General features: G+C 42.6%; 1 protein-coding gene across 1 annotated transcript in view; it reads right to left on the reverse strand.

Moving 5' to 3' along the window:
- Nucleotides 1-2809: 2809 nt before the first annotated feature.
- HEPHL1 (hephaestin like 1) overlaps nucleotides 2810-15077 on the reverse strand; it is a 33601-nt gene continuing 21333 nt past the window's right edge. The window contains exons 11-20 of the mRNA XM_088522313.1: nucleotides 14824-15036; nucleotides 12294-12507; nucleotides 10922-11061; nucleotides 9687-9827; nucleotides 6622-6728; nucleotides 5854-6076; nucleotides 5013-5152; nucleotides 4219-4378; nucleotides 3092-3172; nucleotides 2810-3012 (exon numbers count right to left, since the gene is read on the reverse strand). Of these exons, the coding sequence (XP_088378439.1) occupies nucleotides 2810-3012; nucleotides 3092-3172; nucleotides 4219-4378; nucleotides 5013-5152; nucleotides 5854-6076; nucleotides 6622-6728; nucleotides 9687-9827; nucleotides 10922-11061; nucleotides 12294-12507; nucleotides 14824-15036 (1622 nt within the window). The remainder of the gene's footprint in view (nucleotides 3013-3091; nucleotides 3173-4218; nucleotides 4379-5012; nucleotides 5153-5853; nucleotides 6077-6621; nucleotides 6729-9686; nucleotides 9828-10921; nucleotides 11062-12293; nucleotides 12508-14823; nucleotides 15037-15077) is intronic.

The following is a 15077-nucleotide window of genomic DNA, read 5'->3' on the forward strand; positions in this document are numbered from 1 at the left end:
GGTTGCTTCCCGTGGGAGCCACTGAGGGGCCCTTATGTTTAATAACCTGCCTGGCTCCGTGGTGGCCCATAAAGCTGCTGCGAAGGGAGACAAACTGCTTCTTCCTCAACACTGCTCTAATTTTATAAAACCCTTATCCCATGCACTTCCAGTGTTCCTTCGCCTACTGGCAAGTGTGGATCCCAATGCACCATGCGGAAGCCACTCTCCAATCCCGCCTCACTTTCGTGCTCCTTTCTGTGCCCTCCTAGGTCCTTTTCTGGACGGGATTGAAGAATACAACTCAGCCCTATTCAAATCCCAGGTGCACCATACATTTATTTAATAGCTTTTATTTATTTAACAACAATCAGTGATGATTCCTGGGCTGCTCTGTCCTTAATTCCCAATGACCCCCAATATTCAGTTACCTTTCTGCCCACTAACGAACACTGAGCTGACATTGAGCTACACACCGATCTTTTAAAAACCTATTTGAGGTACCATTTCCTTTAACAAAAAAGTACGGATTTTTCCATGAGGTGTTTTGTTCCTTTGACCACTTCTGGGTTTTTTAGAACAGTTTCTTCCACCTTGTGCTGCATGGGTGTCAGGGCTATTCCTTTGCAGTCCCCCAAGTCTCCTTAGGAAAAATGTTTAAAGTTAGTGTCATATATATGACATATAGGTGACATAGGTGACATATGCCACCTTTGGAGCTTTTGGTGCTGACAGAGTTTGAGTTGCTATAGGAGTTAGCAGTGCAGCCAGTTCACCCTTGAAGGCCTTCAGGTCCCCTGGAGAAGACCATCTGCTCCTGCTGAATGGTGGCTGCTTGTGGTGCTCTTTGCTCTCTGCAACATGATACAGATGCCACTTTTGGATGCAGATGTTTTAGCAGCTCCCCACACTGAACACAGATTCAGAACTGCATTTCCATTTCCCGCCTTTGCTTGTTTTTCTCTTGAGTTCTCCTGCTTTATCATGACGGTTCATTGGTCTCACAGATGTGGTCCCCCCAGCTGAAAGGGCAGGTGCAGGATTGCGCTACTCAGAGCATTTATTTGGGGTCCACCCCAAGATGCACAGTCGTGGTGATCCTCTAGCAAAACACATCCCTTTGGGCTGAGGCCGGCCACGCCATCCCCGCGCTGGATGCCCTGCAGGCAGGTGGTGCTGGCACCAGGGCTGGTGCTTTCCATGCTAGGCTGTCGCCTGTGCAAGCAGCATGACACCTCTCATCCCTTTGGACCTTTGGACTCTTCATTCCTGTTTCACAACCACCCTGTAGCAGTGTGCCAGATAAATAAACTATGACAGAAGATTCATGGAAATAACCAGATTTTTATCATCAGTGCAGTAAAAATATATTTATGATCCTGTTTGTAGAAAGTCATCTGCATTAGCTACTCCAGAAGGAAAATACCAAATAATTTGTTTTATTAACAGTGCATGTTTAAGTGGAAGACTTTAATTTTGTATGTGTACAGTTAGGGTTCTGTAAACGCACAGAAAGGAGACCTTAATGCTAGTGTTTCCATAAAATAGAAAGTTAAAAGGATTTAGAGTATCCGTCCTTGTCTGCTTGAAGGGCAGATTCAGAAAGTGATAGTGGAAGTGCTCACTGCTATGATGTAACTCCAGCTTGGACTCAGCCCTGCAGTTCCGCCTCGGCGAGGCGGTCGGTGTGTGGGTGCACTTGCACGTGGCTGAGGAAAACAGAATCAGGAAACGACTGAGAAGCACCCAAGAAACTTCCACATTCATCCAGGGCACCATTAAGCTACATTAAGAGTGATGGGCAGCACCTGCTTTTGAAAATACTGCAAAATATGGAACTGGAAAAAAGAATTTTAAAAAACCCCACCAACTTGAATTTACATTGAAAGTCAAACGTGGATAAGCAGTTTCACAGATTGAAGTATGTGTCTGTTCTGGAATTCCTCTGAAAGAGCTGTAGGTGACGTAAGCAGCTGGCTGGCAAGAATAAACATTATCTAATTAAAAAAGAGCTATAAACATTCAAGTATCACTAGGTCCAGCCTGATTCTGCCAAGTCTTCCTCACAGAGGGCAGTGGCAGCCTCACAGTGACCTGATCCTTCGTTGGGACTGAAGCGCTGCTTGGTGTAAAGAAGAGTTACAGAATCAGGAGCACAATGAGCAGCAATTACAAAACCAAATAACTTTTTCATTGATTGCTCAGGGTTAGATTTTTAAAGGGATTAGCAAAAGCAAATAGGAACTAACACCCACTGACCTTGGGTGCTAAGCTATATGGTTAGGTATCTAAATACCTTTAAAAATCTGTCTGCAGTGCACAGCTTCCTCATTTAACAGGGCAAAATAAAAGGGCATATCTTAATATCATTAGAATCCTTGAGCTCAGTTCTGCTGTCAGCCTGGCATGAGTCCGGTTTCCCTGTAGAAAAGCATGAGGAGTTGCAGATTGACATCTGCACTTTCAGAAACCAGCACGCTTAAGGCAGTCACTTGCAGTACTAACTGGTGTGAGCCCAGTGCCCATCTCGGAGCACACGGACACAATTCTGCCCTCTCCTTCCTGCTACAAAAACCCTTGGCAGCCGGTGCAGCTGCCAAGAGGTGTGGTGCTTCGTGGTTTGATCTTGGGCAAAGCTCAAGTGAACTTCAGAGGAGCAGAAATGGGGAGGAGTGGTGTGTGGATCATGGAGTTTAACCCTATGGCTCACGTTCACTCTCATGAGCGCTGGCTACAGGGCAGGACCATCGACGAACGTCTCGCTTCAGTTTTCTTAGCAGCATAGAAGGAAATCTGGTGCAGCTCTGCGGATGATGCTGGAGGTGGGAATTCACAGGCAGTCCGCCAGAAGCGGGCTCTTGTCCTGCACAACACTGTAATAGATCCTGTTCTCTTGGCGTGTGAGGAGGCAGAAGAAGATTGATGTTGTTGTCAGTAGAACAAGTCCAATGAAGAAAAGGGCTGTGAATATCAAGCTGGCTTCTCCGAGACTCAAAGTTTTGCCAAAAAGACTGGCTCCTTCCCTGTCATAACCTGTCAAACAAGAAGTAGTTTATGAGAAACCTCTGATTCAGTCTGATGAGTTTTATTTGCTGTTTGTAAAAATCCATACCCTCTTTATTGGTCCTGTTTTCTGTAGTAATAGTATCGTATGTGGCAGTTGTGAGTCCTCCTTCTAAAGGAGCTTTACGCTCTGTGTAGGGAAAGGAAAAGCTTAGTTAAGCTGAAAGCCTTATTACAAAGATATTTTTTTTCGTTCTGGAAATATAGCATGACATAATTCCTTCTACCTTGGTAATCTTAATAGAAATTTTGATTAGATCAGCACATTTTTAACAGATTGCTCTAGGTAGCTGTCTGAGTAAAGTCTTTCCCCACGAAGATCTCAGTTACTTCAGTTCTGCATTTGCTTGTCCATTTGGCATGTCACAGTCAGAACACGTATGAGGAATATAATAAGTTCACCCTCTCCAAGGAAGGAACATTTTGGCAGCATCTGGCATTATCCTTGTCCCACTGCTAGGACAGGATCAGAGCTAGGAGGGCGCTTGCTGGGTGCTGCTGCAGCCCCTGCAGAGGAACGTAGGAAGAACTGACTCTGCTGTGCAGCTGGGGACCCACAACAGAGCTGTTGGACCCCAAAATTCACTCAGTGAAATTGGGTGATGTGCAGAGGCCCACAAGCACTTTTGGCTTTATGTGCAAGTGTGCAAGGGAGCGGCCAAACCTACCCTACTATCCCAAAAGGTAAGCTCACCCATGAGAGCAAGTGTTTCCCACTTTTCTTGGTCAACGGATGCTTATTTCTTGGGGCAAAGGGGAGGCTGAACAACCATTTTCTGTAACCTGTTGCATCTTGATTGGTCCCTGGCTGTGTGGGAACATGCTCGAATACCCCATGGACAGGCAGAAAGGAACCAGCAGCATGCCCACCTGCTGGCTCCATGTGGTGGGGGTCCGCAGCTGCTAAAAGGCAGCTTGAGGTGGTCTTCTGCATCACCTACAGCTGGTCCACAGGCTACCACTTTCTTTGAAGGGGTTTTACGAAGCAGCGAAGCAGAAGCAGAGTTAGAGGTGGTTTCCCTGTCCCTAAATGATGATAATTGGCAATTACAGGTGCCAGCTGGGCACAGCCAGGGTTCAGGACTGACATCAACTATTGCCCTTTCCTGCCTGCCTTTCATCTGAATTGCTGTGATACCCCCACGGAGCCCTACAGCAATATTTCTGCTACTGCACCTGATTTATTGATGGTGTAGGTTGTTTCCATGCCAGCGTGGATGTGGTCGGCTACATGACAGTGCAGGAGCCACGTTCCAGGGTTTTCTGCTATAAGTTCAACTGTCTGGAAAGTCCCAGGAAAAAGGTCATACACGTCTGCTCTGTGGTCCTTGTCTGTCTGTGGCAAGGCAAAACGAGCACTGTGAGAGTCTCACTCTGCTCCAACACGGCCCCATGCACTGAGATATTCCAGTTAGACTGCTAGCAACTTGAGGCAGGTGGGAGGCTTCTGGTAGGTTTGTACTATGTCTTATGCAGGGGTCTGAGGCTCATGGGCTGTCCTCATTTAATCAGTTAATTAATTAACAACAGGAGACATTTCCTAAGGACTTAAGGTCTTAGTGGAGTGCATTTCTCTGAAAGTCAGATTCTTCAAATAGTCCTGCCAGCATCAAACTGTCACTGCTTTAAACCATAATGTAATCAGGCAATACACACTCCAGCATCCAGGCATCTTCACTTATACCTAAGGGGCAATGTGTAATTTAATCCACCTAATCATGTCCTCTGCTGATGACATTTATACATGTTTCATAACAGGCCCATAGTGGCAGAAGCTCTACTGAATTCTCAATCATTCTGTACTTTCTTCCCATGCAAAACTCCTGCCAATCTCAGCATTAGCCCAGAGCTATGAGCACAAGGTGCACAAACACAACAGAATCTGGGAGGCTTTGCAAAAATTTCTGATTGTATTGTAAAAAACAAACAAGCAAACAAAAACCCCTGCAACTTTGATTTATTTCACCAACCTTGAAGATGAAGGTCTGGGCATGGAAATGGACTGTATGTACATCAACTTCATTGCCCATTCCTATCAAATACCAGTTTGTTGTATCACCTTCATTCATCGTTAGACTCAGAAGACTGTTATAGATCTTCCCGTTGATTGCTAGAACAACAAAACAGGATGGATCAATCACTATCTGCTTCATGTCAGGCTCTGTTCTGGCTTCCTTGGTGCAAGGAACAGGTAGGGAGGATAGGACAGGCACCACGCAGCCAGGGCAAGGGCTCTCCAGGGTGGCTGCCATCCTGGCAGGGAGACAGAGCAGTTTTTTGCTTCAGTTTCCAAACTGTGTATCATTAAAGTGCACATTAATTTACCTTGAAAAACACAGGATAACATTTTAATCTGTTAAGACTGAGCTCCTGGGCAGAGAGGATTAATGCCAAGAACCCACAAGGAAGCAGGAGGAATTGAACTGTTGCCTAAAATGGGCACAATGTGTAGAAACAAACGTTTTGTTTGGCTTGGGCTGCTCCTGCCCCCATTCAGTCTGTTCTGCCTGGGCTGATTGCTACTCTGGCTACAGTTTCCAAACACCATCGTCACACTCCTACCACGCAAGCCAGCAGGGAATGCAGCTCCGAAGTGACAGAGAAGTCTAATTTTAACCACATCTTAAAATTAAATTAACTTGTTAGAAAAAAAATATCTTGCTGGGTCTCATGAAAATTTCTGCTTTCCAGTTTTGCACTTCATGAAGATGTCACATGGCTGGGTGGTTGCAGGCTAAATGTGGTGTCTTCCTAAAAGGGCTGTCAAAAATAACCCCCTATCCTCTTGGCTGCTGCCTGAGTCCTCCATACCATGCTTGCAGTTGCCTTCCACAAAGTTCTTTGTGTGATTAAAATCATCAGGATTCTTATGAAGGTATGTTTCAATGTTTTCTTTCAAATACCAGGATTTATTTTCATCGAACACCATGAATAGAAGTGTAAATTCACGATCAATGTCTTTCCTTAGACCATTTTCATTTAGAATTCCTTTTCTGCAAACTACGAGAGGCCCGATCAGACCGCTGTATGTGTCCTGGAATAAAATGAATATTTGTATTACAGATTTGGTAGCTTATCCAGATTAACTACACATGAAATAAAGATGAAATTCAATTTTCCTATCAGGCAAAAAAAAAAAAATCACTGATCTGTCTAATTTGAGAAATCTTTCTCTATATTTTAGATTTTAAAGACCCAAAACAATGTTTTTCTCCCACCCAAACTCCCTTCAATTACACTTTAAGAAGGAAATTACACTGATTCACCTTATCCCAGGGTTTTCAATAGATTACATTACCCAAAGGCGGACAATATTAAATATTACAATATTATCAAATATTATTATATTATTAATATATTTTATGTATTATATATGTGATTATTTAATTATATATAATTATAATTATTATATTATGTATTTTATATATTATCAAAGAATACAAAGCATCTAGCTTTGTAAGTTCTTCCTCTAGCCTGTGGTCCTTAAATAAATGAGAAACATTTCAAAAACATTATGCAAGATAGGATGCTTTGTCCAAAACAATATCCAAAACAGTGTGATGACTATTTCCTGGTTACCTTTACAAAATTTGCTGTTGAATAGTAAACCCAAGTGATACAGTTTGGATCTGTTTTCCCTGGGCCTGATCTTTCTGGGACGTTCCACCTGTAGGTATTTATTTCCTCTGAAACAGAGAGAGAACAATTTCACCGAAAGCAATTGGATTTGGGGAGCTTTGAGTAGTAACTGGATCCAACAGCCTCCCAACTAAAAAGTGATCTGCATTGCACAGTTTTGCCTTTAGGTGTCAGGCAGGTCCCAATGCTGTAAGTGAAGGCAAGTATGACCCAAAAAAAGAGTTCTGCAAATGATGCTGAAAACAGTGGCATTCCCCAGAGCAAAGTCTGGAGATTTCACTTTTCGTCTTTCTTCTTGGGCAAAACTTTTAGTAGATAAATGGTCTTTGAAGCCAATGTTTAAAGTTGTCAGGAGCCAAATTCCAGAAAATATTCCCTTGGCTGTCTCATTTAAATGTCACTGCCTAAAAATAGCTTGTATTTGAGGGGGTTAAAAACAACATGAAGATGTCTGCTCATGTATGAAGATGCCACAGCACAGTTTATCTGATGTCAGCATCTCCAGTTTTGTGCTGACCTTTTATTTTACAAAATAAAATAATTGTATGGACAAATTATGTATGTTGTGTTCCTCCACTTCGATTTTTTGCTGGTGTCAGAGGGGAAGATAGAAAACAAAGATGCGGTCAGCACCTTGTCCTTTTAAGTGTTGGACAAATGTTGAACAAGGCAATTTCTGGCCCAAAGATCTTCTAGGATCACATAACTTGAGCACAACCAAGGCTACACTACAAGTCAGGAGAAACCAAAGAAATCATGAAACTGTTGGCCTTAGTAGAGGTGCTACCCAGCAGCTGTCAACAGCTGTGAGCATCATGACAGAGGAGAGTTTTCAACCTTTATTTCTAAAGCAGCTGAGGTAGCTTTGTGCTGCTGAGATGTTAGATCATTATAATGGATTGTGTAATATTGTGTTTTATGGTATGGCAATAATTGCAAAAAGAGAGATGATGACTCTCAGATATCATATTGCGTAGGATAAGGCTCATATAGATGCTGCAGTACCAGTTAATCTTACAGGATGAGCCCCTTCTGTGAATGATAGCAGGGGTTTAGGTACTTAAGCAGAGATTAGCAAGGCTTTTAGGACGGCATCTTCTGTACCGTCTAGCCCTCATATTTTGGGTGTACCAGAAAGGTGTTTGGCCACCCTCCAGTTCATGATGTCTGCGAGTGTTGCTTGTTTGCAGGTATAACAGCCTATCCAAGACATGAATGCTTCAGGAGATACTGCTCAGAACAGGTCAGCAGAGTTTTCAACAGTAGTACCTAATGTGCAGGAGACAAGTGAGGGAAGATGGCTTTTTCTTCAACACACTTAAGATTTTCAAGGATATGCTCTGCCAAGAGAAGTAATCTTGCTAATGTCACAGTATCTTGGAGGAACAAAGGAAACTTAAATCCTGGAAAGACTGATAAACAAGAGAAAAGTGGATTTCCCTCTTTTCTTTTGGTTAAGTGGGGCAAGAGACAGAAAGAGGATGAAGCTTTGGCAGCCAAGAGACGCTTTGATGTAGGATCCTGTGAGTCTCTCCCTGCATCTGTCATGAACGTGTCATGCACTGTTCCTTTAGGAAACCGGCAGTGCTCTAGGAATTATGAGTCTGGTAAAGCATATATATAACTGATGACTTGCTCAGTATTTAGAAGGGATGGGCATGAGGAGCTTAGCATGGACAGTCCAGCTGGGGTTAGGAAAGCCGGCTAGCAAGGAGCTAAGCAAAGGGACTTCCAGATGATGGTGTCGAGGACTGAGATGCCCAAAGACTATTCTTGTTCTGAGGTGCTTGATTAACTTGCTAAGTGCTATTTCTGAACATCTAAATAAAAGTCAGTGCTTAGACCTTGCTGAAGAGGCCTTTTCTTTGGCTTATTTTCAAACCCGACCTGTGCTGATGCCTTTCTTCATCTAAGCCTGCTCTTCATTCTTAGGATGCTCTTACCTCATCCTGAGCCTGCTCTCGTGTGGCTATGAGAGACATTGCAGTGTTGCCTCTGATATTACCCCACAGCTGTCAACAAAGGAGCATTAAGACCAACACAGAGCAAAGAACTAAACAAAGGAATTACATAAACTAGCTCTGTTTTTTTATATATTTACCAGAGGTATGCATCTGTCAGACTCCAGCAAGCCAGACACAGGCTTGGGTCTGGCCATGAATTTTTGTGTGACTGTACTGTCTCAGCATAGCTACACAAAAGAAGCACCTTGCAAAGAGGCTGGAAGAGCTTTTCCCCCGCTTTGAGACTGAAGCTCACAGATACTGTGAAAGAAAACTCCAGGGGTAATAGAAAGCAAAGGTGGGTGCATTCTGGGTTGACTATAATACCCATTTTTGAGTTTGCCTTTCTATTATAATGTAGAACTCAATATAATAATTGAAAAAAATATGCAATTGTTAAAAAGGTACTTCTCCAAATGACAATATAAAAAAATGGATGCTGTGAGAACTACTTCCTTCCATTCTCCTGACTAAAAGCTGAGGCATATTTGACACAGTTTTTCAAAGACTTTTAACTGATGTGGCAAACAGCTCGATTTTACGTTTTAAGCCTCAGCTCTGAATGGAGATGCCAGTTCTGTGCAGATTAACAAAGAAACACAGTCAATATTTCTGACTGCAACTTTACCACTGAGTCACTCCATTTTGTAAATACTATTTGAGTGCCAGTCCTGAGTCAAATGCAACACTAGCCTAGGCTTCTTTTGCAGGGATTATGGGCTCCCTCCTGCTTTTTTGGAGGAGATCCAGAGATACTACATTACTGTGTCTATCCCTCACGAACAAAGATTCGCTCTTGCCCTAACATGCTTAAGTAATCAAGAACCTACATGCTTGAGAACACAAAGAATCGCATATAAATAAACTTTGAATGTACACTTGGAAGAACATAGAGGTATGAGGAAGCTTGAAGCAGGGTATATTATACAAGTATTTTTATAGCAGGTTTTTGTAGCTCAAGCAGAAAACAAACAAACAAACCCCCAAAAACAACAAACTTACCTGGTAGGGTAATTGGTGTCTCAGCCTGTTCTTCGCAACCCACTTCTTCTATACCATGTGCCGTTATTGAATAAGGCCGGCTAGCTTTGTTCTTAAATACAATCAATATAGTCTCACCAACCTCTGCATGCAGCAGTGGGCCTAAATTAAAACAAGAGTCTCTAGTGATTAATACAGCTATTACAAATTGAGAAAAAAATGAAGTTAATCAAGAAATATGTTTTCTATTATTATTTATAAGCTATAATATTAGCTAACCTTGAATTTAAGAGCTGTCCTCTGTGAAATGCCATGGCTGTTTACAGTGCAGATTAAGAGAATTTTTTGTGATCTGCAAGCTGATTCTGTGAACAAGATTTCCAAGGGTCTCTTCAATAATAGATTTCTGACAGTTCAAAAAAATCACTGTTTTAACAAACTGAGTACTTTGGCCATAGAAAGAAGCAGTGGTCCTTTTCAAAAGCCTCATGTTTACTGTTCTTTCAGCTATGCCGTCAAAATCTGTCAGTTACCCCAGCGGACAAAACCGATCTTTTTACTTTTTGGGTGATGAGAATTGTTCACTCTGGAGACAAGTCTTTGGGTAATACTTTTTTAGGGAGAAGTCTTGTGAATAGTTTTTGCAACTCAACTATTTTTTTTAATTGGTAACTGCTTTTCTTTCTTTTTGGGGAAAATTAAGCTACTTATTTTTTTGGTTTTGTACTGCAAAAAAAAAGGAAATGTCCCTGCTCTATGCAAAAAAAACCAGTACCATTAGAAATATTTTTAAAGAAAGTTAGTCATTTTAAGAATAGTTGTTCCCCACTTCTCATCCCATAAAACACGAGTTGATAGTTATTTTATAACATGCACAATCTCAAATTGTGTAAATTTTGATCTGCACAATCCCAGTACAAACCAAGCACCTTAACATCTTCTCTATTCTACAAGCATCTCCAGATCACATGCTCTGATCTAAGGCAAATACTAGAATTTCCATTTTCACTTCCTCCCTGTAAGAACCTCCCTGTAAGAAGAAAGATAATCTTTCTTCATTTGGGAATGAACCATTAATTTGGAAAATGTCTTTACACTCAGCACTTAGTTAAACAAACTGGGTGTAAAATCACTGATAAGCAGGAAGAGGTGTCAGTGCAACTTCTTTTCCTTTCCAAAGCTGGGGAGAGCTTCGTTTTTGGAAAGTGATCCTCTCACTTTTTAGGCTCAGTCTGTGAGCCCTGAGAGCTACTTGCCCATGATTTCCAAATGTTCCTCCTCCTCGGTCCTCACTTTGCGCTGGGTGAAGTTGCCATTTGTGTACTCCCTGTAAACAACCTTCTTGTATTTGGAACCAATCAGGTCTTCTGTTTGGCTCAGGAAAACATGCCCATAGCTGCAGAATAAAAAGGTGGAAATTAAAAACTTTATATATCCAAAGACTAGTAAGTGTTGTGTTGTTCATAACAGATGCAAACAGAAGCAAAAGAACATACAGGTTGGTCATATATGGTGATGTACTGCAAAAGATGTTATGCAGCAAATATCAGCAATAATCCTTGCTGAAAGCACACTCTCTCCAGACAGGTAAAGCCTGGAATATATTGCACTTATCACCAACTTTTGGAAGCACAAGTCCTTCACCAGAGTTGACAAAGCAGAAACAAAGTAAATGTAGGTTTGGCCACTCTTTCCAGCTCTATCTTTCATTCCAATAAGAGAGCGTCTTTTCCTGGAAACATCAATTCCCCAATTATGGTGGCTGCTTTCGCTGTCTTGTGTATTAATCAGCCACCTGAAGATGATAACTGCAGCCAGATATGCAATACAAAATGCTGCTATCGTTTGAGACAGGGGCTGTGTGTCCTCACCCAGCTGGGCTGGCAGTACTTAGAGCAGTGCTGCTGCTCTCCTGCACGGGCCGGCACCTACATTGTGCCAACTGCACCCAGCGGTGAGAAACGTCTTTTTCTTTCTGAATCTGGCTGAGGATGCCTTTCTTAGCACCCAGGTTTACCAGTACCACTGCATTTTTGGTTGATGCTCCTGCTTGGTGAAAGAAGACCGACTTGCCAGCAGAGGACACTCCCAACTAGCTAAAGAGGAGAGTGCTCAACACTCTGAGAGCAGAGCTATTGCATGCTGTGTCATCTCCAAGGCCCGCTGCCAGAGCAGTTTTCAGGTTGTGTCACAACATACATAAAAAGAAAGGCTCCATCAATACTCATTTAATTTACGTATAAGAGTAACCTTTTAGCTACTGGAGTTAAGGTATTCTCCAAATGCATTTCTTGATCACCATTAGAAGAGACTCCACTTGTGATGCTTCAGGTGTGTTTTCTACTGCTTCCACTGTATACTTGCTTTTTTATTGAGTGCCATTGCTGAGCCATATTTCTAACTTTAGTCTTCCAAATGTTTCCCTTTTGTTCCTTTAAGTTGTCACCAAAGGCAAATGTCTCAGAGCTGTCCATTTTTAAATTACATTTTCTCTCAGGGAAATTATTTGATTCAGCAAGCTGCTTTCTGAAAAGCACTAGGTGAGCTTCATGGGAGGATGTTTCCAAGTTCCCTCTCGAGCTATGAATGTGTCCCATACCCACAAGCCTTTTTTTTTGCCTTCAGTACCTTTCTTCATTGCTGCTTATGTTGTAAATCTTGGGTGCCGAGCTCTTGTTTGATGCGTAGTCCCATTCCACCTCCTCTGCAGCGATGTAGTACAGCCTCACCCCACCATACTGCTGCTTGGCTGGAGTGCTATTGCGGCAACTGCTAACTTCATAAAGATGTTTCATCCCACCAACAAAGTGATCAAAAGTCCTGCAGACCACATTGAATGTACCTGGAAAGGAAAGCTCTTGAGATCTAGGTAATCCTAGCAACTCAAAAGCTGGACAGCAAACTCAGTCTGGTGCACTGCACATCTCTGATCTGTCCACAGGCAAACATAAACCATGAAGTAGCACAAAAAACCTAGAGAGTGGATATTTATGTCACCTGGAGGCCTACTAGCTTGTTGCTAATTCCAAAAAACACCCATGGGGGCCTTAATAGATGAAGGGACAACTAGACAATAAAATTTATATGCTAATTTTCTCCTTTAGTCACTATTCTCCGTGGCCCCAAGACTTAGCATGATAGTAATTCAGAATAACATTTGCGTGCTGAACTGCAAAAACACGCATAAGACTTCTCAGGGTTGTGGTCTATAAAACCTAGGTTCTTCAGGTACGGGCAAAACCTGAGTGCGGATGCAGATCCATAAAACAGCAAGTAGTGTTTTATTCCCTCGGAAAGGTTAGTCTATTTTCCCTCAAAACCTCCATAACTTCTTATTATTTGATCTGGGATAACTTAGCTGGGAGAGCTCTCAAGAGCAGTCAATTGAATGCCTAGCTTCAGAAACAAGCTTGTCAGAACGTCTCTGTTATACTTGCATGTCTCTGCCATGGGCTCTGGGTTCCCAGGTAGGATGTGGTGCTGCCAAGGGAGGGCAGGGCACCGGGCCCGGTTTTGTGGCCATGCCTACAGGGAGCACTGGGGGACACAGGTCACAGCGTAGACTAAGAGCAAGGGGCAAATTTAGCTCGAGGCTGCTGAAAGACATATTGTTGGGTGATTATGGACATTTTCTCAACAGGTTTGGGATGGTTTGAGTTGGTGTAGTGTTTCTGATGACACTGGGCTGGCCTCTGGAAACCTTTGTAGTGCCTGCTCCTAGCAGGTCAGCAGCTTAGCTGTGGAGCTCCAAATATACTTGTAAAATTAGAAGCAAAAGGTCCCTGTACCCAATAGTACTAAGTGTGCATTGCCAGCACTGATAAAGACACAGCCAAACAGCCTGCCTGTGTCAGAGATACCATTTCCTTGTCCCTGAGCAAAGAGCCCCTGTGCTGGCCTTGGAGTGCACGAGAGTCTGGGCCTGTGTGGTTGCTCAGTGTAATATGGTTAATTGAAGCCCCTTAAAAACTTCATAATTCAGATATAGATCAGACATGCAAGATCCATTATAGAAGAATACTTCTAATGAATGGCAAGATCTCATCCCCACAGGCTTGAGCAGATGCTGACCACAACATGGCCCAGTGTAGATCTGCCTGCCAACACTGTCATGAAGCAGGAAGGCATTTTCATTGCTGTTGAATATTGAGGAAGCTGAGGAGTTCAATGAGTTACAGATATCCGACTTTGTAAGTGAGTGATGGAACCAAAACTAGAGGTGTAGCTTCCTCCAGTCTGGGTCTCAGTCCCTCCCTGGTGCTTCTAAGGAAAGTTATGAAAAAAGTAAAAGATCAGTTAGTTAAGAAAACTTACAGTTGTTGGATACTGCAAAGAAGTGAAAATTTATTCGTTTTCTCTTACTGCCAGTAGAGGGTTAGCAAGAAATAAAAAAATCATAAAATGTCTTGCTTAGCCTGCTTCCTGCAGGGCCCTTTCATGATAGATGGTGGAGCTGAAGGGATATATGCAAGGAAAGAATCTGTCACCAGATTCTTCTGGTGTCAGGTAGACCCCAGGGCCAGGTGTCTAACCCTGGGCTTGCCGCATGCACACAGGTCCAACAGTTATTTTTACCGGCTGCTCGGGCCAAAGATGGCTCTCAGGATGGATTGCAAAACTCTGGTGACACCACTGATTTAAACAGAAATGGAAAGAAAAGTGACATTGCACTCTAGCTTAAAGCTTATCTGAAGCTTCCCCAACCAAGAAATCATAACGTTAATCTTGAAAAATATATCCCTGGATTATACATGAAAATTAAAAATACTCCAGAAGAATCTCCTATACAGTAGATACTTTTGAAGTTCTAAAATATCTTTAAAAGTATTGACTATCTACATGGCAGAGAATTCCAACTTTTCTTAAAAAAGCTTTTTTAAGAGTTATGGAAATCTTGTGAGCATCCCTTTAGCTATCGGTCTGTCTGCTGATCTACCTTTCCGAAGACTCTGGTCTTTGGTACATATTTAACTTACAACTCTTGTGCAAAACGTTCCCCAGCCTGATTTCTCAATTATTTCTCAATTATGCTAAGTTTCCCACAGCCCCTGCACTCTCTCGTGCTCCCAGAACAGATTAGAGCATCTCATTGCAAGTGTTATTTAGGCTGCCTGATTTCTGCAAATGCCACAGCACTAAGATAAGCCCAGGAACATACCCACACGGTCTGGCTGCATCAGTGCTGTTCCTGATAAATGAGGAAACAAGGCCAGGCCATCCCTTGTTGTCCCTCTCAAGTTGATGGTGTTTCCTTGGAACTGAACTCCATGCATGTCGTAGTGACTGCCCAGCCCAATGAGATGCCAAGAAACCTTGTCATCCTTGCACATGGCCAAGCCTGGCAGATTACCAAACAAGTATCCATTGACAGCTGAAGGAGACAGAAAAAGTCTGGTTAGTAGAAGACAGATG

The sequence above is a fragment of the Tinamus guttatus genome, unplaced genomic scaffold (genome assembly GCF_059628265.1).
Source record: "Tinamus guttatus ecotype Peru unplaced genomic scaffold, ASM5962826v1 Tinamus_guttatus_pri_ptg000150l, whole genome shotgun sequence".
Classification (NCBI taxonomy): domain Eukaryota; kingdom Metazoa; phylum Chordata; class Aves; order Tinamiformes; family Tinamidae; genus Tinamus; species Tinamus guttatus.